We start from the raw sequence: 25,494 nt of genomic DNA, 5'->3' as shown, positions 1-25,494 counted from the left end.
CTGATCCCTTTGCGGCTGCCGTGGAAGGTGTAAAAATGTTCCGCCATTACTATCATTGTTTTTACTGCCCATCTTACGACCCTGTCTGGGGATCCTTCGTCTTGAGAGTCTCTGTTTTGGCTGTTTATTCAAGCGCGAAAATGGATTTGTTTTTTACGACTTGATTATTATGACTCCGACTGCGTTTGATTACGAATACTATACAGCAGAAAAACGGTTCCTGGTTACTGGTTACTGGTTACCCATCCACCATTCACCATTCAGGCCACCATTTTTTCTGGAATTTTTTAATCCTGCTCAGTGAGCTCGTAAATGGTTTTGGTTTTTTGATTTCGTCGAGCAATTTGTTGCTTATGTTTATTAATGAGCAATCGTTCGGTGCAGTGCAGGCCAAATAATACCAGCACGAAATGGAATTTGCTTAGTTTATCCAGCAGCCGCAAATTGTTGACTTGGCTTGACTTAAGTTTCAAGTGTCCCCGAATATTTTCTTGATTAAATTCCGCACTCACCCGCCAGAAATCTCTGCCGTTCCATCAGACGACAGGACAATGGAGATCCTGCATAAAGAAACAATTTTCGTTGGCAGCAGGGAGAAGTGCAATAAAATAAAATTAAATCTGCAATTTTGAGGTTTTTCTATTGCCCATAAAAAGTGTCTGCATCTGTGTCTGGCTTTTCTTGGCTTTTCTTTGGGGGTCCGAAGTCTGCATTTTCCATTGCATTTACCTTTGACCCACCTAAATGGCAGCCATGCAAAAACCCCAGCTTGATTAAAAATGAAACAACTTGTGAGAGTCTTTGGTTCATTTTTATTTTCAAGGCGCCAGTGACAGAACCATTGTCTTGTGTGTCAAAGCACGTATTATGGCAGATTTCCCACGAATTAAGCTCAATTGTTATAGGGGCTAATTCCCAGTTCAGATTAGTTTGCTTGGCACTGGAAGATGGACTTGGCTACACCAAAAATCGGTCGAATGGGAGAAGAAAAATTGATTTCCACTTAAAGCCTTAAAGACAGTTTAATGGGCACTGTTTATTCAACTATTTATCTTGCTGTCTTGCCGCGCGAATCGATGCAAATTCAGCCAAGCGACGCTGCCTCGCATAATTCGGCATGAAAATTCCAAATTCCAAATTCCAAATGCCAAATTCCGAATTCAAATGGCTAATTCAAATTTGTTCACGCTGATAAAACCGAAAAGCCAGCCCGACTGGGGGGAGATGGGCACTTTTCTTGGGCTTATCAGCAGGGAGACAAAGGCTTGGGCTCCGGATGAGTGATGGGCTCGGGCTGAAAGGCCCGCGAGCTACGGTGGAACGACCCACCTAGCAGATAAGATTACCTAACCCTCGGTTGCGGATTTCACTCGGCTTCGGATTCAACCCCTCGTCCTGCCGCAAGGACGACCCGCTGGCAGCGCCAATGAAAAATGAGTTAATTAAAGCCACGTTCTGAATGCCAAGGCGATCAAATTCATTTGGCAAACTTTTCCCCTCAGATGATACTGTAAAATGCTAAACATTCCAATTCGTTGTTGCTGCCACTGCCGCTGTCCAAGGCGCTTATTAAATCAAGTTAATAACTTTTAGAGCCGCAATAAAAGTGTCAAAGATTATAGCATAGTTATAAGCGCTGGAATGGGGCGCATTCGGGGGCATTTCGCACAGGCGAAAGCAATTAAATTCGCTTTAATTACGACGCATTTTTGTTTCGCCCAGGATGCGCAAGGATGCGGCAGCGGAGGCCCAGGATGTTTGTTAATTTCAACGCCTCATGCGGCTCGGCCGGCTTGGCTCGGCCGGCTATGATAAAATGGCAGACAAACGCGCAGAGCCGGAAAATTTTTGTGACCAATGTCGTCGTCGTTGCTGCGTCGTCACTGCTGCTGCTGCTGTTCTGTATGTCCTGGGTGTCCTTCTGTCCCCGACCAAGTCCCCGTCCACACACATCCTTCGCCCGTTATGCATGCGCAGCATTTGCTGGCGGAGATTGGCAGCGGGTGCACTTGAAGAAATATGTATAATAACACGGCTCAGAAAAGGAATAACTCTACCTACCAAGGATTTGACAACTAGGCATTAGATGTAAGAATACTATAATACATTTCTGCAATTAACTACCAATACACCATACTTCTGCCCCTTCTTTTCCTTCAGTGCCTGAAGCGAGGAGCGGCTGGGCATGTTTATCTGCACGCAGACAGATACGCCGCCTGTCGAGGATGAGCCGAAGGATGCAAGGAGCAGCAGTGCCAGTGGCAGCAGGAGAAGAAGCAGGAGGATCAGGAGCTGGAGCAGTGTGTGCAAATGTTGTGCGAGCCATTAATCACACGATTTCATGAATACATCAGCCAGTGAGGCGCAGAGTCGGCCAGACGATGTTACCAAGGCTAGGACAAGTACTCACACACGCACACACGCACACACGCACAACCAAAGAGGCACACACGCAGTCACACACATGGGCAAGCCCACATAAGCGCAACAAAACGAAATGGCTCAAAAATCTTATTTTCAGCTCATGTTGTGCGCTCGTTTGTTATTTTTTGCTCCCATCGAACCGAATGGCTGGGGAAAAGCGGTCGCTTTTCCCGCTGGGCTGCTGGATTTTTGGGGGGCTGAAAAGCAGCCGCACATGCGGCCAGTGCAAAGTAGAAATGCAAAGCATTTGGGGCTGTCCAAAAGGGTTAAGGCGGGTTCTCGAGCCTCCAGTTGCATTAATGACATCGGTCCGGACGGGGCTGCAGAGTTGGGAAAGTGGGAAAGTGGGCACTGTGGACCAGAATCCGAATCAGCCGCACTGATGGCATGTGCAAGTCGAAGTCAGAGTCAGTCACTCAAACTGGCTGCGGCTGTGACTGTCAGTGGATCCGTCTGGTTTGGTCAGGATGTTTCTGCAACTCCTTCTGCCCAAAAAAGCCACTCCTTTAGCCAATACTATTGCCAGCCTTTGAAGCTGCTTGTCAAAAGCAAGCCATTAAGCCCTTGACTTGATGACGCTCCTAACGAATGAACGGAATTCAAGCCAACCCATGGAGTGATAGTTTAGGTAGCTGGAGAATAGGAAAATACCTCAATGCCGCATATTTTGATGCAGATAGAAATTTCCTTAAGCCCTAAAAAACGAAACTAATTAACCGCGCTGGCTTTTTCAAAGTTTGCTCTTCTCGGTTTTGGCTGTCACCTTTCGCACAGCAAGTTATGCCAATTTGGCAGCTCATTTGCGAAACGAAAAATCCCTTTACACACTCGTGCTGATAAACATGCCAACTTGGAACTTTTAAATGCAACAGAAAACGGCAGGAGGCAACAATCCTTTCGCTTTGGAGGCAACACACGCACACTCACACGCACAGGCACACGCACACTCACCGAGACACACTCATTTCCGCTGGAGACAAAGTTTTCTTTGGCGGCCTTAAAATAAAGTTTTTTATATTTTTAATTAGATGCACATGAGGTTTTACTTAGCCAAACTTTTGACATCCTGCCCACACAAACACACCCACACCCACACACACACACTCACACGAAGAAGGCGCACACACACGGTTATGGCATCTTTAATGCCCGGTCATATTCAACGAGCTTTTGCACTTTGCATGCGCCACTTCCGCCTGCCCCGCCCACTTTCCAGCACCCCACCGTTCGCCGCCCCCGTGGGGTGCAACTTCCGTGCCCGTTGCGCCAAAAACTTTTCCAGCTCCAAACAACAAAAGTGGGAACAACACAAAAAGCGTAGCTGGAATTTTTACAGACTTATACATCCTGACACATTCCATGCCCCGAACTTTAGTTGCAGTTTTTCCTGCCCTGCATTTCGCTTTCTTTGTTTTTACACCCGGTACTCGTAGAATCAGAGGTTATGCTAGCTTCGCTGAAAGTATGTAACAGGTAGAAGGAATTGGTTTCGACCATTTGAAGTATATATATTCTGATCGGGATCAGGATCGTTTTGCTTATTTTATTAGCGTGTTTCCCTATTTGAAATGTTGAGTTTCCACTAGCTGATTAACGGGTATCTGATAGTCGACTACAGCGTTCTCCCTTGTTTATTTTGTTTTGAATAATGTGGCATATCAAGAAAAGTTTGCACCCAAAAGAGGAAAACAATCTAAGGCCGAAATTACTTGAAATCAGCTTAGGGCGCGAAGCCCAGTTAGCGGGTGAGCTGAGAACTGAGCTTTCCTTTTTGGCCACATTGCAGGTAAATGTCAAAATTGATGCCACTCAAAATGCGCAAAACTTTTGGCCGGCTGCAAATTTAGTTGCTGTTGCTCCTCATCTGCTGTTGCTGCTTTCTAGCTGCTAATTTTTCGCATTTCCCCCAAATGTCCGAGCCAACAATATCGGGCAAAGTTTCGCATTGTTCCATACTTTACCACTAGTATATACTAGTAGTTCTCGCTGGCGAAACCTTGGCAACGGATGCCTCGCCAGCCATCGCACAATTAGCCGGGCCGAAACCGAACGGAGCGGAGGAAAAGCGGGCAAAGCGGGAAAAGTCGAGTGAAATTGGAGAGAGTAAAGCGCAGGCACAGTTGGCAACTTGGCTTTGGGCCTGGGCTTAGCCTAATTATAAAAATGAGACGTCAGCGTCACAAATTCGGGGGCTGGCACTGGAGGCTGGAAGTGCGGTGGAAAATCAAGGAAAAGCGGGGAGAAGCGGGGAAAAGCGGCGAAAATCGGGGGAAAAGGAAAAGGGTTCGGTTAGCAGCCGCATGGAGAAATTTTAAATTGAATCAACTTGAGTGCTCATAAATTTTTCTAGGGATTGCGGTAAGGATTTTGCATTGCGTCACTTGCAGTCCCCTTTTTGCGGCTCGGTGGGTGGACTCAGGTGGGAGTGGGTCCAAGGACTCGGAATCCAGGACTCCAACCTACCACCCAGCAACCAGGACTCGGGCTCAGAAGCAGACTGATACTGATGCTGACATTGCGGCAACTTTCGGTCACAGATACATTGCGGAAAACAACAAGCCGCAGGCCAGAGTTATAATAATATCTATTTTGTAAGTACACCTATCTGAGTTATTTGTGTATACTGGTACAAGCAACACCTCTTTTAAGTAGTAGTTTTCCAGCGATACTTACTTGCAATGACATTAACCTGCGGCTGGTTAATTGCTTGATTTGGTTAGTTATTCGCCCAGTGTAGCAATAGTTGCACTTGGATAGCTGGCGAAGAATCCGCATAAAATATCTTGAACTTTACAAGCCTGCTAATTGCAAGTTTTGCCGGAATATTTCCGAGAAACCCAATTAAGTTGTCTGTCAATCAGGCAGTTTCATTGCCGCTGCCAGGTTTTCGCACAAATTAATTACGCTCGTCGTTTTAAAGATTTGCCACAGTAACTGGAGAATCTTAAAAATGAATCCCCCGCGCGCCTGCAACAGTTTGGGGCAATCAAAGGGGGCAGAATGGAACAAAGCAAACGTTGACAACACCCACATACAACTTGCACATAGAAGCCTCGCAGCGTGTCGCGGGGTAATTTAAATTTTAATTTTGATCTTAATCTCTTAATGCGAAATAAAATGCCGCACACTGGTGCCCCACGAGCCGCAGTCGAGCACGAACCGCATTCCTTGTCCGGGTATCTTTGCGGGTATCTGGATCTGGATGTGGGTGTCCGGGTGGCAAGCCGGCATCATCACCACATCCTGCCCCTCCCAGATACACGTATATATATACACATATATATATAAGTACATTCTTATCTAGACAGTCACAGTTGGCTTCTAATTTACATTTCCTCGCTCGCTCGCTCGCCTTCATTCTTTCCCTCTGAATTTCACATTGCCTTTGTCGCCCTGCTTTTCCTTAAAAATTGTTATTTATGGCTTTCGGTCGGCAAATAACTTCATCAAATTAGAATCTACAGAGACAGTTATATGGCAGAGGTATAGGGCAACGAAAGTCATTTAAATATATAAGTACATTATATAAAATGTTCTGCAATTACCGCTGAAATTAAGGTAAAAGCCAAGGTATCTTAAAGAATTTTCGGTAGCACATCTGCTAACATTAGGATGTATAGTATTCTAATTTTGCAGAGAGCTCCGCAAACACTTTGCTTATTGGTTTTACCAAGCCTATATACGAGTAAAGCCGTACTTCAGCCCATCAAAAAGCCACTTAATTGAGTGAAAAATGTTCCCGGAGGCAGCAGACTTGATGTGAGTATCCGTATCTGTACTTTGAGGCACATGCAACAATGGGCAAATGTGAAGCCAAATCAGCTATCCCCCGGATCCCGGACACTCCAGCTACGTCTGCTGTCCTGCAGATCCTGAGCAAAGCCGTAGCACTTAGTCGGCTGAAAATTAAACAGGAAACGTCATGCATTTTGCATTCGTGTTTATCCGGCAGCCAAATGGGCACATACTCATCCATGGGATCAAGTCCATTGCCCATTGCCATTGCCCATTACCCCGACCATAATTGTATTAGATATCGGAGAGTTGGTCTGCCAACTGGAGTCTCGGGTCTCGGCTATTATACAAATGGTCATATTTAATTCGTTATGCTGGCTATCGAAAAAATGGAAACCCCCATATGGAGATAGGCACATATGCGTACATCTCCACCTGCCCTCCGTGGATGGGTGGCTGGGTGGATGGGCATTGTGCTAAATCCCGTGTCTAATCTGTGGCCATAATGCCGCATAGAAAAAGATAAAGTTTCGCAGTGGACAATGTAGGTAAGGTGACCATAAACTTGCATGATTTGTTTTATGGCCAACCGAGGACGTTATTATTGCTAAGAGGCACGCCCACCAGGGTCCTGCCCCGCCCCACCCACCTTTCCCCCTATTTTCCAACCATTTCAGGTAGCGAGTCCTTCGGGTATTGAAGATATCTGTACGAATTCCGCCATGGGGGCGGTATTTGTGTGGGGTGGGGCAAGTCAATAAAGCATAATGTGAGCACGTTTTTAATTGGCGCCCGCTGAAAGCCGGAAAAACTGTGGAACCGTGGGACTCGTGCATCCTTCGTGCTGACCAGAAACCAATTAGCGCCACTTCCTACTCCACGTGTGGCACTATTGGTGCGGCTGCCAGGATGCCAGGATGCTTGGATGCCAGGATGCCAGGTTGTGAGGGTGACTGACTGGCAGGGTCTAATTACGCTTCAATTGCGCCACTTGCATTTAGATCGCTAAATTATGGAAATTTTTGCAAGGCGCATTTCTTACACTACGTGTGCCGATGTCTATGAGCATGTGTTGGTGTCGATGCACTGAGAGAAAAAACCTTCAATTCAATATTAGTAATATAAGATGCCAGCTCATAACTATATATTTATCGAGTAATAGGTGTGTATTGCGCGGTTTAAGCTATGTAAATAATTTTATTTAATTCTTCGTTAGAATATGTTTTCGATGAGATCATAAGTCGAATGGTGTTGTATAAATTCATTGCATTCTGTCACATATCAGGTCCTGTTTAATTTTCATACATTTCACATAGATTTTCAATGCGTACTTTCTGTAGCTAGAAAATATGTTCGGTTGGCAATATTCCCCGCAGTTTTTGTGTATGCGCGTAAGGCGGGCAATTTTAATTTCAAATTGACAAAGCGCAATTAGGCAGCCGTCTGGGCCAGGCTGCTGACCCCTCCCTCGTCCTGTGCTTCCTCCAGGACCGAAATACGAGACCAATCCCCGGCTAAGGACTCCTGGCCTTAATGTATTTTATTGACGTTGCCGAGGTTATTGCATTGGGCATAAATTAATTTCACGACGCGTAAATTGAGCAGTTTTTGACACAGCACCCCCACAAAGCCAATTATGTGTAGCTGTATTTCCCTCTATTTCTGTGGATTTTTTTTGTTTTTCTTTGTTTTGGTATGTCCTGAGTCCTGAGCCTGGTGACAATTTCGGTGCTGCTTACCTAAGATTTTGCCTGTCGTAATTGTGTGCCACACTGCAAACCATTAATTCTCGTTAGCGTCGGAAAAGCAGAAACAACAAACAGCAAAGGCAATAACATCGAGGGCGGGTGGCAAAACGGGTGAGGGGGATATAGAGGGGTGGTCAGCAGCTTGTCAGCTTCTTGGCTTGGTTTTCATATTAATTTAGTTGATTTTTGTGTGAATTAATTAGGCAAAAGGTGAAAATGAAGATGAATGTTTTAATTAGGCCGGGGCAGGTGAGTGTGCGGCGTGGGTGTGGGTTGTGGAATGAAACGACGCGGATTTGAATGTCACACGATGGCAGCGCCCCACGCCCCACCCCATTCCCACCCAACAAACCCAACACGGTTGTGCAACACTTTAAGGACCTTTAAAAGGACAATCCCGTATCGGGCGCCTTGGCAAGGGACACCAGTAGAAAATCCCCGGAAAAGGCTTAAGCAATGTCTGACAAAACACCTGAGACATTCAATTATATCGCCACGCGCGGCACCAGGACTGCAAAAACTGGGAGCAGGAGACGGAGACGGAGACGAAGCTGGAGATGGAGCTGGAAAAGGGACAAGGAGGCCAGGATGTTGCTGCCGGAGAAACATTGGGCGACAAGGAGTCCGCGCTTTGTTGGCTTATGGAATTGTCAACCAACTGCGCTAGCAAGTGGGGAAAATTTTAAAAATATATATTTTTACCACATTTATATAAAAGGGATGTGGCGAAAAGTAAGGCTGAGAAACCGGTAGAATAATGCCCTAGATAAATGCATAAAAGCAAACAATTACTAAAACATAAACCTATATTTTATTATTACTTTGACATAGCGTTTATTGTTAAAAATGGCAGAACTGCTGAATAAGTTCGTGGTGGATTTTATTATATAAAATCAAATAGTAAAATTAGATCAAATACTTTGTTCTATTGAACATAATTAAAGGCACAAAATGCTATACTAGGGCACTCATAAGTCGTTTATTTATTTCGCGCTGGCTCCCAGAACACTAAGCTCGGTTAGAGCCATTTGGGAAAGAAAAACAATAATAATTTGCTTGGTGGTTTGCAAAAATTGTTAACTGCAGCAGCAATGGCAGTCGCTTGAGACGGGGATTTCAGTTTAATAAGCGCCAGACGAACCCAACCAGCTGGGTCTTCAGTTTTCAGCCTTTTTTCCCCCGACTGAATGGGAATGGAGTGAATGGAGTGCAGAAGTGGTTGGAGGATGCTCATTGGGCGCCAGAGGTTGTCATAATATTTAGCATACTTCGCCAAAGGAATGTCGATGAACTGGAATTGAAATTGGACCAGCGAGATTCAATGCGAATCGTGATAGAATGCGGGCAGCCCAAAAATGTTTGCTATGATAAATATGGGCAAAAGCAGAAGTGGAACACGCTTTATGCCCTTTTAATCTGTTGTTAAGTTATGTTTTCCGGGCGGGGCACATTTCAACAACTCCCATAAAGTTGCTCAATGGCTTGTCAATGTGGGGGGGGGGGCTGGTTTTTTAGGGCAGGCAGTTTGGGACACATTAGTAGAGCATCTGGGTGTAACTGAGCCAAGTTTATGTTGGGCAGCTTAAAGTCCTGGACCAACCAAGCCCCACATAATTCTACTCACCCAAGGGTCCGAGCGGGAAGTGTCCCCAAAAAGCTCATTCATACAACATTTAAACACCAACTCCCCCACACACACACTCACACTCACACGCGTCAACCTTTGGTAGTCAGCGTAATCGCTTTCAACCACTTCAACGGCCATTTTGGGTTACGTTACGCTCCCTGTGCACGTGTGTGTGTGTGCGTGTATGTGTGTGAATGGGCACCCCACCCACACACACCCACACACCCACACACACACTGGCGGATACAAGGACAAACAAGCAGACATACCTTTATCGCTTCAAAGCACAGAAGCCGTGCTGAAGAGTGGAAGATTTATGGCGGATGTTGGAATTTAATGAAATTGCAAAACGAAAATGTAACAAACTCGACTCCGGAGTGAAAGGGATGCCACTCACACACGCACAAAATGGCGGCAAAGGACAAACAACAGCTGCTACTAGGATACCACACACCCATACACTCGAACACCTTTCACACTGCCATACAAAAAGTGTTTAATTAGGTTGCAAATGTCATTTTTATATAGTTTCAATACATTAATGTGTAAAAATATTTTGTAAGTTATTTCGTATCCTAAACAAACGCTTGTTTAATTTTGAGGTATTTCTCTGGCGCAATACCTCTGGTGGCATACCTCTAAATATTTCTGGAGCAATTTTCTAAGCATCTGCATTCAAATTTAAAAATTGGTCTTTTTTTTGTAATTTTTCTGATGTATGAAAAAATTCAAAAAATGAAGAAATGCCCCAAGGCTGATGTTCTAAACTCCATAACTCAACTTATCTTAATCGGATTTTGAAGTGGCATACCTCTAAATGTTTCTGGCGCAATTCTCTAAACATCTGCATTCAAATTAAAAAATTTATTTTTTTAAATTATTTTTGTCATTTTTCTGATGTATGAAGTTGAAGAAATTCAAAAAAATGAAGAAATGCCGCAAGGCCGAAGTTCTAAACTCCATAACTCAACTTATATTATTCGGATTTTGAAGTGGCATACCTCTAAATGTTTCTGGAGCAATTCTCTAAACATCTGCATTCAAATTTAAAAATTAATTTTTTTTAATTATTTTTGTCATTTTTCTGATGTATGAAGTTGATGAAATTCAAAAAAATGAAGAAATGCCCCAAGGCTGAAGTTCTAAACTCCATAACTCAACATATATTAATCGGATTTTGAAGTGGCATACCTCTAAATATTTCTGGAGCAATTCTCTAAACATCTGCATTCAAATTTAAAAATTAATTTTTTTTAATTATTTTTGTCATTTTTCTGATGTATGAAGTTGATGAAATTCAAAAAAATGAAGAAATGCCCCAAGGCTGAAGTTCTAAACTCCATAACTCAACATATATTAATCGGATTTTGAAGTGGCATACCTCTAAATGTTTCTGGAGCAATTCTCTAAACATCTGCATTCAAATTTAAAAATTTATTTTTTTTAATTTATTTTGTCATTTTTCTGATGTATGAAGTTAATGAAATTCAAAAAAATGAAGAAATGCCTCAAGGCTGAAGTTCTAAACTCCATAACTCAACTTATATTAATCGGATTTTGAAGTGGCATACCTCTAAATGTTTCTGGAGCAATTCTCTAAACATCTGCATTCAAATTTAAAAATTTATTTTTTTTAATTATTTTTGTCATTTTTCTGATGTATGAAGTTGATGAAATTCAAAAAAATGAAGAAATGCCCCAAGGCTGAAGTTCTAAACTCCATAACTCAACTTATATTAATCGGATTTTGAAGTGCCATACCTCTAAATGTTTCTGGAGCAATTCTCTAAACATCTGCATTCAAATTAAAAAATTTATTTTTTTAATTATTTTTGTCATTTTTCTGATGTATGAAGTTGATGAAATTCAAAAAAATGAAGAAATGCCCCAAGGCTGAAGTTCTAAACTCCATAACTCAACTTATATTAATCGGATTTTGAAGTGCCATACCTCTAAATGTTTCTGGAGCAATTCTCTAAACATCTGCATTCAAATTTAAAAATTTATTTTTTTAAATTATTTTTGTCATTTTTCTGATGTATGATGTTGAAGAAATTCAAAAAAATGAAGAAATGCCGCAAGGCCGAAGTTCTAAACTCCATAACTCAACTTATATTATTCGGATTTTGAAGTGGCATACCTCTAAATGTTTCTGGAGCAATTCTCTAAACATCTGCATTCAAATTTAAAAATTAATTTTTTTTAATTATTTTTGTCATTTTTCTGATGTATGATTGAAGAAATTCAAAAAAATGAAGAAATGCCCCAAGGCTGAAGTTCTAAACTCCATAACTCAACTTATATTATTCGGATTTTGAAGTGGCATACCTCTAAATGTTTCTGGAGCAATTCTCTAAACATCTGCATTCAAATTTAAAAATTTATTTTTTTTTAATTATTTTGTATTTTTTTTTTATGTAGAAATTCGAAAATATGAAGAAATGCCGCAACTTAACTTAATCGGATTTTGAAGTGGCATACCTCTAAAATAAATAAAAAAAATAGAAATAGAAATATTTTATAATTTAATTTTTTTGTAGTTATACCCGTTACTCGTAGAGTAAATGTCGTTATGCCCACTATCTAGGTAAGGGGTATATAATAGTCGAGGAACTCGCGTTCTCACTTGCTTGTTTGGATTGCTTCTGTGACACTACCTTTCCTCTAATTCGAATAGCCATCGTTTTGGGGCTGAGTCAGCTTTAAGTGCCGCCTGCAGTCGCATGTGTAAGCGCCCAAAACAGCCCCTAAGCCCCATTGCGCCCCTTTTGCCCCGCCCTCTTCCCGCACACACGCAGTGCATTAACACGCACTTGAAAAGTGCAATCTGGCCGCAATTGGAATGAATACCCGGCCGCGAAATGGCGGCGGGTGATAAAACACGTTTTAATATCAGCGGCCAACCTGCACGAAGCCATTGACAATGGACCTCGCTCGGGATCAGGACTATAGCCCCCCGGCCGCCATGTCCTTCGTCCTGCAAATGTTGCACATAACGTTTTACAAACTTTCGGTTAACTGGGCTCGCAGGCACAAGGACACTGGCTGGTCGGCGCTGCAGGCGCTGTTAAAATTCAATGAATTGAAATTGTAAAGCGCGTCGCGACGCCACAGGATATAGCCCAAACACACAGATAAACAGACAAATCAACAGAGGCGCATATACGAATGCACGCGGAGAAATTCGGCTGCCACTGCACTGAGAATATATTCTGAGCTATTTCTGCTACTCAAGGTGCTGTTGTCATGCTTCACCTGTATGTCTTGCTAGGTATATGATTCGGGTTTGTAAATCTTAATAACTTTAAGAGTTGTATCAGTAAACATTAGTTTGAAATCTTTAGAGATATCATATATTACACTCAACTATACACTCGAAGATATTTTCAGCTAGCAATCAAATATTGTTTCCAGTGCAGGCGTGTGTAGTTCAAAGCCACGGTCATGACTGACTCGACTGACTGCGTCTGGCCGTGTGTCTGCATCTGTGTTTGTGTCTGCAACACCGGTAATTACCGCCACGTGACAATGAAAATTACCAGCAAGCACCGCAGGCAGCCGAAGGACCCAGCACCCAGCACCCAGCACCCAGTATCCAGTATCGAGATCCTTAAAGCCATTGCTGGTCTGGCGGTGTAAATATTTAAGCGCAGCAGCATCAGAGGCATGAGAGGCATCAGGGCCATCAGGACGAGGGCCACATTGGGTGTCAAAAGCCATTGCTTTGGAAGATCTACGACCTGCGCCTAAATGACTCGACTCGGCCAAGTCGAGGACACTTTATGTAAGTCACACTGACATGGCAAAGATGGCGACGGAGGGATGGGGGATGGAAATGGGGGGAGATGGCAGAGCAGGTCCTGTGGAAGCTGAGAAAAGCGAAAATTTAGCTGCACTTTGCAAGGCAGGGATGCAATGCTTAAGGGTACGACCAATTCTACAAGTTATTTTACAACGATTTCAAATAGTTAAGCCCAATAATCATGGGAAAATTTAGTTTTTTTTAAGATATTTTTCGTATTAATAAATTTATAAATTTTATTTGGACTTTTGAGTAAGCAGTAATTATTAGAATTTTTAGGAAGCTTACAAGATTTTTCTGGTTCATCTGATATCTTATATTCCGTAGTTGGCATCCCTGGCCAGCAGCAATTGCTGCAGCTGCTCCTCCGGCCACGCCCCTTTGTCCAGTGGGCAGCTGGGCCATCAGTGTAGCTCGTAAATAAATCAATGAGCAGTTTGGTATTATATCCTGCGCCTCGGAGTCACTGCCAGCGCCCAAGCCAAAGCCAAAGCCAAAGAGGAGGAGATTGCCTTTTTTCTGGGGCATAAATTTGTGCGACTTGGCCAGCACTCGGACTTGGCCAGCACTCGGAGCCTGGTGCTTGGAACCTGCTGCTTGGAGTTTGGAGCTTGGAGCTTGGAGCATGCTGCTCGTGGAGCAGGCAGGACCGAAGGGCGGGGCCAGAAGGAGGGCTCTCGTCACTGCTGACGTATGTTTAGCTTGAGTGGATTTTATTGTGACAGCGTCAGGATTTACTGGGGACAGCAACTGGAACTGGCAGTCTGTAATGAGAAAGCCAGGACATCGAGACCCCCACCCCCTTTCACTGTTTGGTCATTGGATTTTGTTTAGTTTATGCACTAGCCCGAAATTAATTTGCGAATTTTTCGCCAGCTTTGTACTGCAATGTGCTGAGTGCATTCACACATTGCGTATACGGCGGCGGTTGCCTTGAAAAGCGTTTTTGAAACAGAAAATACAGCTAAACCTTACGTTTTTAGGACCAGATTAGTTAAATTAGGTATTAAACGTAATTAATTACATAACAATTTGGAGCTGAACAAGCAAATAAGAAGTACACCCCTGATATCAGATTAAATCAATTTCAAAGTAAGTTAAAGCCAACACAATTTATTGAGTGCACTACAGCGGTGCGTATACGACATGCATCCCCGGGGTACAAGGGGAAATCAATGCTGAAATATGCAAATTTTTATTTCCGCGACAATTTCAATTTAACGACAGCCAAGACGACGACAACGAACCATTTTCTATTTACATTGGCTTGCCTTCCTTTGTCTCTGCTCTTTTCCGTATTTTGTTGTCTCTGCGTGGGGAAAATTGCTCTCCGCAGAGCCGTTAACACCGCCCCCTCCCCTCCCCATGCCACTCCTCTTGCAACGTGAAACGCGCCCCCAAGGGCTGACGCCCGGTGGGTGGGAAAATGGTTTTCCGAAAAATAGAAATCCGTAAGCAGTAAGTAAACTTTTCCGGCTGGAGCGGTTCCGCGCATTGAGCCATTCAAAGGATCATTATGCGTGTGCCCGCGTTATGGGGCCTCAAAGTGTCGTTGGTGGGTTTGGTGGGTCCTCAGTGGGTCTTCCGCCGAAGGGTGGGTCTTTCACCAGGGGTTCCATGTTGACGAAGGTCTTTTGGAGGCGAGGCTCATGGGGATTTAAAATCACATTCGAATTTGTATTGGCGTATGGTTCGTGGGGAAGATCAAAAGTAAAGTTGAACTTTGTTTGCGATTTCTGATAGGAAAATAAGAGAGAACGCTATTGGCGAGTTCCCCGACTATCAGATACCCCGTTACTCAGCCAGTGCCAGTGCGAACAAGAAAGTTGGGCAATCTTGTTGACAAATCTAGAGAAATTTCAAGAAATATAATAAAATTAAAAAAAAACAAGAGAGTCGAGCTCCCCGACTATCAAATACCCCTTACTCAGATCGTGGAGGAGCTGTGCTGGGATCTGGCGGGATCTGACCTTGGGCTGCGTACTCCAGTTTGGGCGGCTTTGGGCGTGGCCAAAATGTTTTTCGTACACCAATTGATATAAATATGTGTATGTTTAATCTCTGAAATACGAGTTTGTTTCTCAAGTTACAACTTCCGTTGCCTGCTCCCATAAAGAACTTACTGCATCCGTTTTGAGAGCTCCTGCAAAGAAGAGCGTGTTTCGCAGTCGAATTGTCGGATTAATTGCTACCACTAAATATGAAAGGCATTAGTACAATTGAATTATTTATTATTTATTGACAGCTGCCCGAGATATACACTACTTCTGCCCAACTAGCGCTGAGCTTAAGCTGCTCGGCGTATGCACAAGCCAGTAGGAAACCCACTCCGCACATAGTTCTTCCAACTCCATCCCCAACAAAACCCGAGCTGCAAGATTTATAGCAGCCGACTAGAGGGAAAGCTCATGGGAAAATAACTTTAGCGGAAAAGTGCCGACAAAATACAAGAAAATGCTTAACCAACAGAACGCGGAAAGCATAAGGCCTTTAGCCAGTGGCAGTCCACTTACAAGGATGCGAGCTCCAAGTGGCTCCCTCCGGACTCGCCGCCTTCGAGCCGGAAACTTCATGAATTTAATTACCGAATTTTTTCGCTGTAATTACGAAATTCTTTTGGCCGAAAGTGGAATTTTCATTTCAGTTTCATTAAAATATTTCTGCTTGTAAGTGTTTACGAAATATGTGTGCTAGGCTGCTCCCACTTACGATTTCCTTCCTAAGTTGAGGATCGAAAAAGGGATACTTACGCACTGGAGAAATGGAGAGCCCCAAAGGGTTTTACGAATTCGGTTTGGAATAAGCCACATTCACAAAGTTATACAGCTAAAATGTTAAGATTTTGTAAAATTATACATATCGCAAAGTAATTTAAAGCGATGGAATTTGCTTGCGAGCAATGCAACCGACGAATTTGGCTATATTTATGGCCCACACTCGTTGGCAATGCAATTACTCAGTTATTGACCCACAAAAGCTGCAAATTGTAGGCACAGACGGAATCGAAATCACAAGCAGACGGAGGCGTTGCATTTGTTGGCCGTGCGATTGCATTGTCTTCACCTGTGCATTATTAACCCGACCACGATAAGCTCATAATGAGGCCGAGCTAATTTCTTACGGCCGAGCCGACTTTGGCCAACCTGTCCTCAAATGTGCGGCTGGACCAACCCCTTTGAGTGTTTATCTGCGACGGAAGCCAAGTGCATTCCCTGCCTGGCATGAAGAGTCTTCAAGTTGGAATTAATAATGGCTTGTTTTGTGCGACATGATGATTTTCATAATAAGTTTAAGGTTGCATATTTTCCTTCTACATCACATACTGTGTTTTTACACACTCAATCAACTCATAATTAGTATCATCAATCCAAGAATTAGTTTTAGAAAACGCGAAATCTATACATTTAAATTTAACGGACTTAGCCGAGACTAGCGGAATAATTTAAAACTAACATTAAAAAAAACAAAAACAGCGGATTGCATTTGAACTAGAAGGTCCCTTTATAGTCCGCTAGGTGGCGAATGGAAATCTCCCTCTCAGCTGTTTCGGCTAAACAATGCGCTCCAGCCCTACAGAAATACCACTTGTAATACCACATTTAAAATACCACTTCTTTGAACACGAACATAAAAATTACATAAAAAACTGCCATGAAAAGGAGCTACCGGGCATTTGTTCGCCAAGTGCGGCATGCCTCCACCACCGCCGCGAAGGGAGCAACCACATCGGTGTCCTCCAGGGCAGCGGGTGAAGTGAAACCAGAGCCGGCTGCACGTGCCACATTTCTGGAGAGGATTCAACGCGGACCGGGCTTCCAAGACTTCTTTGCAGTCAAGCCCGCGTCCAGGCGGAAAACTGATGAAGAGGAGCATGTGGACACCAGTGTGCCGTACCTGAACGCGATTGATTTCAATGGAAACGGCAGGAGGGTGCACTTCGAGGTCTACGGATGCCAGATGAACACCAATGACACGGAAGTGGTGTTCAGCATCCTGAAGGAAAGTGGCTATTTGCGATGCCAGGAGCCCGAGGAGGCGGATGTCATCATGCTCGTCACGTGCGCCGTGCGCGATGGAGCGGAGCAGAGGATCTGGAATCGATTGAAGCACCTGCGAGCCATGAAGAACAAGCGCAGCACGCGCAGGCATCCTCTCCAGTTGACACTGCTGGGCTGCATGGCGGAGCGACTGAAGGAGAAGCTGCTGGAGCAGGAGCAATGTGTGGATGTGATCGCCGGACCCGATAGCTACAAGGATTTGCCGCGACTCCTGGCCATCTCCCGGCACTATGGCAACTCGGCCATCAATGTGCTCCTCTCGCTGGACGAGACCTATGCGGACGTGATGCCCGTGCGCTTGAACTCCGAGTCTCCCACAGCTTTTGTGTCCATCATGCGCGGATGTGACAACATGTGCACCTATTGTATAGTTCCCTTTACCCGCGGACGCGAGCGCTCTCGCCCACTGCACTCCATTGTGGCTGAGGTCAAGGCTTTGGCGGAACAGGGCGTTAAGGAGGTCACGCTGCTGGGTCAGAATGTCAACTCGTACAGAGACAGAAGTGCGCAGGAGCAACAGGAGGCCCTGTCCGCGGGGGAGGGCACCCCAGTGCCCGGCTTTAGCACCGTTTACAAGCCCAAAACAGGCGGCACTCCCTTTGCCGCATTGCTCAGGGCCGTGGCTCAAGCTGTTCCAGAGATGCGCGTTCGCTTCACGTCGCCGCATCCGAAGGATTTCTCCGACGAAGTTCTGGAGGTCATCAGAGATCACCCGAATGTGTGCAAGCAACTTCACCTGCCAGCACAATCGGGCAACACGCAAGTCCTGGATAGGATGCGACGTGGTTACAGCCGAGAAGCTTATCTGGAACTTGTGCAGCACATCAGACAGTTTCTGCCCAATGTGGGACTGTCTAGCGATTTTATCTGCGGCTTTTGCGGCGAAACGGAAGAGGAGTTCCAGGACACGGTATCTCTCATCCAGCAAGTGCAGTACAACGTGGCCTACTTGTTCGCCTACAGCATGCGGGAAAAGACCACTGCCCATCGGCGCTACAAGGATGATGTGCCCTTGAACGTGAAGAATGAGCGACTGCAGCGCATGGTTCAGGTTTTCCGAGAGGGCGCTACACAGCTACACCGCCAAATGGAAGGCCAGGAGCAGCTCATCCTTGTAGAAGGGAAAAGCAAGAGGTCCGATGCTCATTGGTTCGGTCGGAATGATGCCAACATCAAGGTCATAGTTCCTGCAATAGATGTACCCATATGTGGAGATCCCACAGCCAGAAGATCCTTTGGAGCGGGTGACTTTTTGGCCGTCCGCATAGAGGAATCGAACTCCCAGGTCCTTAAGGGCACGCCCCTCGGGCTGAGCACCATTAGCGACTTTCACAGCAGACAGTTAATACAATAAGATGAACTTTAATCGTACCTAGTTGCAGTTGTTTTAATCGCATCCCATCACGTCTCCATGACCGCCTTCTCAGCCGTCGCCTCACTCCTGCCGTGATACTTTGCCACCTGGCTGCGATAGAACTGAAAGATCTCGGCACTGGCAGCCCGGCATAGGCACTCGATGTCGTTGAACTGGGCTATTTTGAAGGCGCCCTTGGTCTGGACCAGCAGCAGGTTCCCTTCCACGGAATCAAGGACGAATGTGAAGCTGGCGCGCTGGTGGAGTGTTTCACTTTGGTCTGGATCTAGCACATACTCGCCCTGCTCGTTGATGATGCAGTGGACGGCCGCAAAGCTGTACTTCATGGGCAGGCCTCCAATTAGCATGGCTAGGCAGGCGCAATTCAGGGCACAAGCATCAATCTGATGGTATATACATATTGTTAGAAGGATTACAGTTAAGAAGATTCCAAATCCTACACTGCCACGATCCTCCAGCTCCTGGATCTGCACGGACATCTTTGAACGCGGATGAGCCTCCGCCAGCAGGGCCAGTTCCAGAACATCTCGAATGGCCGCCTCCCGAATGCGATCCTTAACCTGGGGCAGGCCCGCTTTCGGTCGGTAGTTGCACTCCAGGTAGCTGCCATCTATGCTCAGGTTTTGGGTCTTCACCTCGATGGGGCCGAGAACCGCGCCTATGAGACCTGTGGCACCTGCAATTAGCAAAAACCATGTTAGCCGGTTTTGGCCAGGTATTAGAGTTGAGGAAACATGGATATACCCTGGCTGTACATCACGGATCCGTCACAACGAGACAAGGGATTGAACTCGCAGTGCATCTGGCGAAGCTTGTCCTTTTCCACGTCCATTTTCGCTGGTAAACTAATAATATATTTTCCTAATATTCAAAGAAAACAACGTGCGCGTGCTATCGCCTCGTCTTTTCGATGTCGATACCAGTCGATACCTCGACATATCGATATTATGATTGCTGCGATTGCACATTTTCTGTGGACTACTGATTAATTTGGCGGGCGAAGTCACTATTTTAAATTTAATCATATATAATGTGACATCCAATTAATTTGGTCCTTTAATATTCTGATGACTGCCCAACTTTCTGGCTGATACCTCCGTTTGGCCCAAGATCGCGATATAGCTTAAAAAAAAATGCAAAGCATTAGCTTAGTCGAATAGTTATTTCCGAAATTAAACACAAATGATAATAATATGCCATCGTAAAACGCTCTCCATCTCCATCGTGTTAGGAGGAGAATAGTTTTAAAATACATCTAAGGGGACATAAACCGAATTTCAAAATAAGAGTGCGCGGGTAATAATGCACTGCCGATCCGACTGGCGATATACGCTACCATCGTGGCTATCGATATACACCGCAGGCTTGCCAGCTCCAAGCCGAATCGCTTCCCCAATCAGTTTCTTGCTTTGCTCGTCCGGAATAAGTTCAGTAAAGTGTTCCAATAAGATGTCAGGTGGGTTGCCAGTCCGGAGTTTTCCATTCCTTCGACTATCACATACCCTGTCCCCCGAATCCTGTGGCTTATATAACAGCTTCGTATCGTCGCAGGCGCCAATCCCTTCGCTCAGTTCGAGAAAACTTTCTCCCAGGCCGGCACAACATACAAGTACTTTGACCTCGCCTCCATCGACAGCAAGTATGGTAAGTGGATAGGTCTTTAGATGGCTTATAAAGTGGGCGTGTCTGTCTACGTGGTCACCATAAACTGGGCCAAATGGTATTAATTAAGCTCCCCAAAAGCACCTGTTGAAGTTGGAATTTGACCCCTGAATTGAAAAAGTAGCGATCGGCAAGCGGTCTCTGCGGCGAACACCTCAATTTGCAAGTCAGGCGATGTCAAGTGGAAGGTGCTCCCGGAGCATAAAGTGGCTCTTCCATAGTTTTCCGTGGGCAGGCTTGACTCGCGCCGAAAGCGAAAGTTATCACCACCACCAGATTGATTGCCTCATAATGGGGCTCGTCTGGCGGTGATAACGTATCGTGTGCCTCCACAATTTGATTTCCAGTCTCTTTCCTATTTCCCAATTTTACGGGCTCACTTATCAGCGGATTGAAACCACACAGATCTGCTGATTTGGGGTCGTGGTCCGATTGCTCCGCGATGTCTCTCGACCAGTGGAATGTTTTCACAGAAGCAGCGCGTGTCCAGAAATCGGGGCTCTGAGGTGAGGGCCTTCCAAGGTGGCTCCAGCATATAGTGACGCCTGTGAATCGCATCAAGTGCTGGACAAACGTAATCACTGTGCCTGTGATAAGAAGTGACTGCTATCTGACTAGCACAATTCGAACTTCCTAAGGTGCACAATTGTCATGGTTTCAAATGAATGGAGTTCTGCGTGTATAGGGTAGCAAAAGCGAGGTACTTTTATTACTTTACTCCTGAATTCTACTTCAACAAGTGCTGCTTTAAGTAATTCACAATTTTAAAGATAAAATTTCCTTAGGTGTTCGCTTAACGACGCTTTACTGTGCCCGTGATGAAATTCGGTTCTAAACATTTTGATTAACACTTAACACATTCCACTCGTAGATCAACTGCCCTACTCGATCCGAGTGCTCTTGGAGTCGGCGGTGCGCAATTGCGATAACTTCCACATCCTAGAGAAGGACGTGCAGAGCATCCTGGGATGGTCGCCTGCCCTCAAGCAGGGATCCAACGATGTGGAGGTGTCCTTCAAGCCAGCCCGTGTCATCCTGCAGGTGAGTTTCATACGGCCATCTAGATTTTTAAATTGATTTTAAACCACATATGTTAATATTTTGCTACTAGGACTTTACCGGAGTTCCTGCTGTGGTGGACTTTGCAGCTATGCGAGATGCTGTTTTGGATTTGGGCGGCGATCCCGAGAAGATCAATCCCATCTGCCCCGCCGACTTGGTCATTGATCACTCCGTCCAGGTGGACTTTGCCCGTACTCCCGATGCCCTGGCCAAGAACCAGTCGCTGGAGTTTGAGCGCAACAAGGAGCGCTTCACCTTCCTGAAGGTAGGTTTTCTTAACTTTTTATCCCATTAGAATTATAAATAATATTCATTTTACAACTTAGTGGGGAGCCAAGGCCTTTAACAACATGCTGATCGTGCCACCTGGCTCCGGAATTGTCCACCAGGTGAATCTGGAGTACTTGGCCCGCGTGGTGTTTGAGAACGACGCCACCGATGGCTCCAAGATTCTGTATCCCGACAGTGTAGTGGGCACTGATTCCCATACCACGATGATCAATGGACTGGGAGTACTGGGTTGGGGAGTGGGCGGCATCGAGGCGGAAGCTGTGATGTTGGGACAATCCATTTCCATGTTGTTGCCCGAGGTAATTGGCTACAAGTTGGAGGGCAAACTGAGCCCACTGGTCACATCCACCGATCTGGTACTGACCATCACCAAGCACCTGCGCCAGTTGGGTGTGGTGGGCAAGTTCGTGGAGTTCTACGGGCCGGGAGTGGCGGAACTCAGCATTGCCGACAGGGCCACCATCAGCAACATGTGCCCCGAATACGGAGCCACCGTGGGATATTTCCCCATCGATGAGAATACCCTCGGTTACATGAAGCAGACAAGTACGGGAAAGCACTCTGTTGCATACAACCATATTTGATTCATATTTCAACACATATTTTAGATCGCTCTGAAAAGAAGATCGACATCATTCGTCAGTATCTGAAGGCAACCCAGCAGTTGCGCAACTATGCTGATGCGGCCCAAGATCCCAAGTTTACTCAGGTTGACATAGCCATACATACCCCAGTCTAAACTTAAATTAACACACATCCCGTCTGTAGAGCATCACCTTGGATCTGTCGACGGTGGTCACCTCCGTTTCAGGACCCAAGCGTCCCCACGACCGCGTTTCTGTCTCAGACATGCCTGAGGACTTCAAGTCGTGCCTGTCCAGCCCAGTAAGTTTTCAATTCGTTGAAAAGCAAATGATTAAATCAATTAAACATGGGCTTCTTCATTGTTACCTCAGGTGGGCTTCAAGGGATTCGCCATTGCTCCGGAAGCTCAATCCGCATTTGGAGAGTTCCAGTGGGATGATGGCAAGACCTACAAGCTGCAGCATGGATCTGTTGTCATTGCGGCCATCACATCCTGCACAAACACATCGAATCCCTCGGTGATGCTGGGTGCCGGTCTGCTGGCCAAAAAGGCCGTGGAGAAGGGCCTGAACATTCTGCCCTACATCAAGACCTCGCTGTCGCCTGGATCCGGTGTGGTTACCTACTACCTGAAAGAGTCCGGAGTCATTCCCTATCTGGAGAAGTTGGGCTTCGATATTGTGGGCTATGGCTGCATGACCTGCATTGGCAACTCCGGTCCCCTCGAGGAGAATGTGGTGAACACCATCGAGAAGAATGGCCTCGTGTGCGCTGGCGTTTTGTCCGGAAATCGCAACTTCGAGGGTCGCATCCATCCCAACACCAGGGCCAACTATCTGGCAAGTCCTCTGCTGGTGATCGCATACGCCATCGCAGGACGTGTGGACATCGACTTCGAGAAGGAACCGCTGGGAGTGGATGCCAATGGCAAGAATGTGTTCTTGCAGGACATCTGGCCAACGCGATCGGAGATCCAGGAGGTGGAGAACAAGCATGTCATCCCCGCCATGTTCCAGGAGGTGTACAGTGAGTACTTCGTGTGCCATCCTTATTTGAGTTTGGCTTAATGCTACTTCCATCTGCAGGCAAAATCGAGCTGGGTTCCCAGGACTGGCAGACTCTGCAGGTGTCCGAGGGCAAGCTCTTCTCGTGGAGTGCCGATTCCACCTACATTAAGCGACCACCCTTCTTCGAGGGCATGACTCGAGATCTTCCCAAGCTGCAGAGCATCCAGAAGGCACGTTGCCTGCTCTTCCTGGGCGATTCCGTGACCACGGATCACATCTCGCCGGCTGGATCCATTGCCAGGACCTCGCCTGCTGCCCGATTCCTGTCCGAGAGGAACATTACACCCCGTGACTTCAACTCGTATGGATCGCGTCGTGGCAACGATGCCATTATGTCCCGCGGCACCTTTGCCAACATTCGGTTGGTCAACAAACTGGTCGCGAAGACTGGACCCCGCACCGTGCACATTCCCAGCCAGGAGGAGCTGGACATCTTCGATGCCGCCGAGCGGTACCGCGAGGAGGGTACGCCTCTGGTCCTCGTCGTGGGCAAGGACTACGGCAGCGGAAGCTCCCGGGATTGGGCTGCCAAGGGACCCTTCCTGCTGGGCGTAAAGGCGGTGATCGCCGAGTCCTACGAGCGCATCCATCGTTCCAACCTGGTGGGCATGGGCATTATTCCCCTGCAGTTCTTGCCGGGCCAGAGTGCCGAGACCCTGAACCTGACTGGTCGGGAGGTGTACAACATAGCCCTGCCTGAGAGCGGCTTGAAGCCGGGTCAGAAGATCCAGGTGGAGGTAGGCTATTGAAGCTGCTGCATTACTAATCCATGGTATTATAATGAACTATCTTTCTTCAAGGCTGATGGCACCGTCTTTGAGACTATTCTGCGCTTCGACACCGAGGTGGACATCACCTACTACAAGAATGGTGGCATCCTCAACTACATGATTCGCAAGATGCTCTCTTAAGCAACCCGTTTTATTTTTTTTAATGTTTTTCTATGTATATTCCACGTGCATTTCTACACTGTAAATTGTAGCATCCTAAGTTTTAATTTGTGGTGGTGCTCCCCCAACCTGGTCAAACCAATAAAAGTAAGCCCTTATTCTTGGTATCCAATTATACTGGGTTTGTGCGCTTAGCTGGGAAATTAAATATTGGTATCAATGGAATTCAGTATATTGAACACTTCTTTCGTTTTACGACATATGCAACGAACTATAACCAAAATATTTGCATACCTAGCCAAATGTGATTTATAGGTACTTAAAATATTTATCCACATACTGTGTTCCTTTTTGGTACTTACGTGGTCTGATAGAGCTCAAAAATCGATGCAAGATTTTTCAATCGTGTTAATTCTCTTATAAATAGATTTTTTTACATATAGGTGTGACTTAAGCTTTCATGTTGAACAAATTTCGCTCTCATGAGATAAACAAAGCCCAGTGATGCTTGAAGTGTGACAAAACTGAACTGTGTGTATCCCATAAACTGAAACCGGAGGACCTCTTCAGCCAGGATACACGCCTAGCACTCGGATACTCGCATTCGGAACTAGGCTGCTTACAAAAGAGCTATCTAAAAGAAACAGCAACTGTGATATGTGAACAATTCTTGGGTAAAATCACGGCTACTATTTCCTTAGATAACTCGATATAAATTCAGGACGCGATCGAAGTTCCGAGGCAACTGTGGGCAACAATTATTGTATGATTCTAACTGATTCGTTGGGGGATCGAAGAACATAGATTTACCAACCGCGACACGTACTATTCCAGAACTAAAACCTGAGAGTTGGCCATCCAGCTCTTATAAGCACGGTGCAATGGCCTCTGCCAGCGCATCAGGTTTCCTGCTCGATCGGTTCTGCTCCGAATTTCCATTGGCAAAATTCGCTGATCCCGGCAATTGGCTTTCTGTTTTGCTGGCATGCTCGACATTTTTATGCCGAATTACCAAAAATTGTGAAGCCCGCCTCTGGGTTTCTTCATGACTGCACTTTGTTCGGCTTCAAAACCCGGCGCACTGAACCCGGCATCAGTTATGCCGGTTAGGATCGGTTTCAGGGGGCTGAGGCGGGGCCACGGGTGGCTTCCGCAAGCGAATTGACCC

At 45.7% G+C, this 25,494-nt stretch overlaps 4 protein-coding genes across 4 annotated transcripts; 3 read left to right on the top strand and 1 right to left on the bottom strand.

The window, feature by feature from the left end:
* The first annotated feature begins 2,201 nt into the window (after positions 1-2,201).
* Positions 2,202-2,483, top strand: LOC113563745. The gene has a single exon (XM_026976012.1). It carries the CDS (start codon positions 2,311-2,313, stop codon positions 2,359-2,361), a length of 51 nt encoding a protein of 16 aa, XP_026831813.1. The 5' UTR covers positions 2,202-2,310; the 3' UTR covers positions 2,362-2,483.
* A 14,439-nt stretch (positions 2,484-16,922) lies between these two features.
* Positions 16,923-18,760, top strand: LOC6552026 (CDK5RAP1-like protein). The gene has a single exon (XM_001980636.3). It carries the CDS (start codon positions 16,988-16,990, stop codon positions 18,746-18,748), a length of 1,761 nt encoding a protein of 586 aa, XP_001980672.2. The 5' UTR covers positions 16,923-16,987; the 3' UTR covers positions 18,749-18,760.
* A 29-nt stretch (positions 18,761-18,789) lies between these two features.
* Positions 18,790-19,704, bottom strand: LOC6552027 (exosome complex component RRP46). The gene is made up of 3 exons (XM_001980637.3): positions 19,514-19,704; positions 19,210-19,445; positions 18,790-19,152 (listed from the first exon to the last, which is right to left on the bottom strand). Exons 1-3 carry the CDS (start codon positions 19,599-19,601, stop codon positions 18,796-18,798), a joined length of 681 nt encoding a protein of 226 aa, XP_001980673.1. The 5' UTR covers positions 19,602-19,704; the 3' UTR covers positions 18,790-18,795.
* A 405-nt stretch (positions 19,705-20,109) lies between these two features.
* Positions 20,110-24,499, top strand: LOC6552028 (cytoplasmic aconitate hydratase). The gene is made up of 10 exons (XM_001980638.3): positions 20,110-20,225; positions 20,321-20,413; positions 21,303-21,472; positions 21,543-21,758; positions 21,820-22,330; positions 22,393-22,493; positions 22,553-22,669; positions 22,741-23,395; positions 23,455-24,173; positions 24,237-24,499. The coding sequence occupies exons 1-10, from the start codon at positions 20,219-20,221 to the stop codon at positions 24,345-24,347; spliced, it is 2,700 nt and encodes an 899-aa protein (XP_001980674.1). The 5' UTR covers positions 20,110-20,218; the 3' UTR covers positions 24,348-24,499.
* The last annotated feature ends 995 nt before the right edge of the window (positions 24,500-25,494 follow it).

The sequence above is a fragment of the Drosophila erecta genome, unplaced genomic scaffold, assembly GCF_003286155.1.
Source record: "Drosophila erecta strain 14021-0224.00,06,07 unplaced genomic scaffold, DereRS2 tig00000000-arrow-pilon, whole genome shotgun sequence".
NCBI classification, from domain to species: domain Eukaryota; kingdom Metazoa; phylum Arthropoda; class Insecta; order Diptera; family Drosophilidae; genus Drosophila; species Drosophila erecta.
This window is presented reverse-complemented; position numbering and strand designations above follow the sequence as displayed.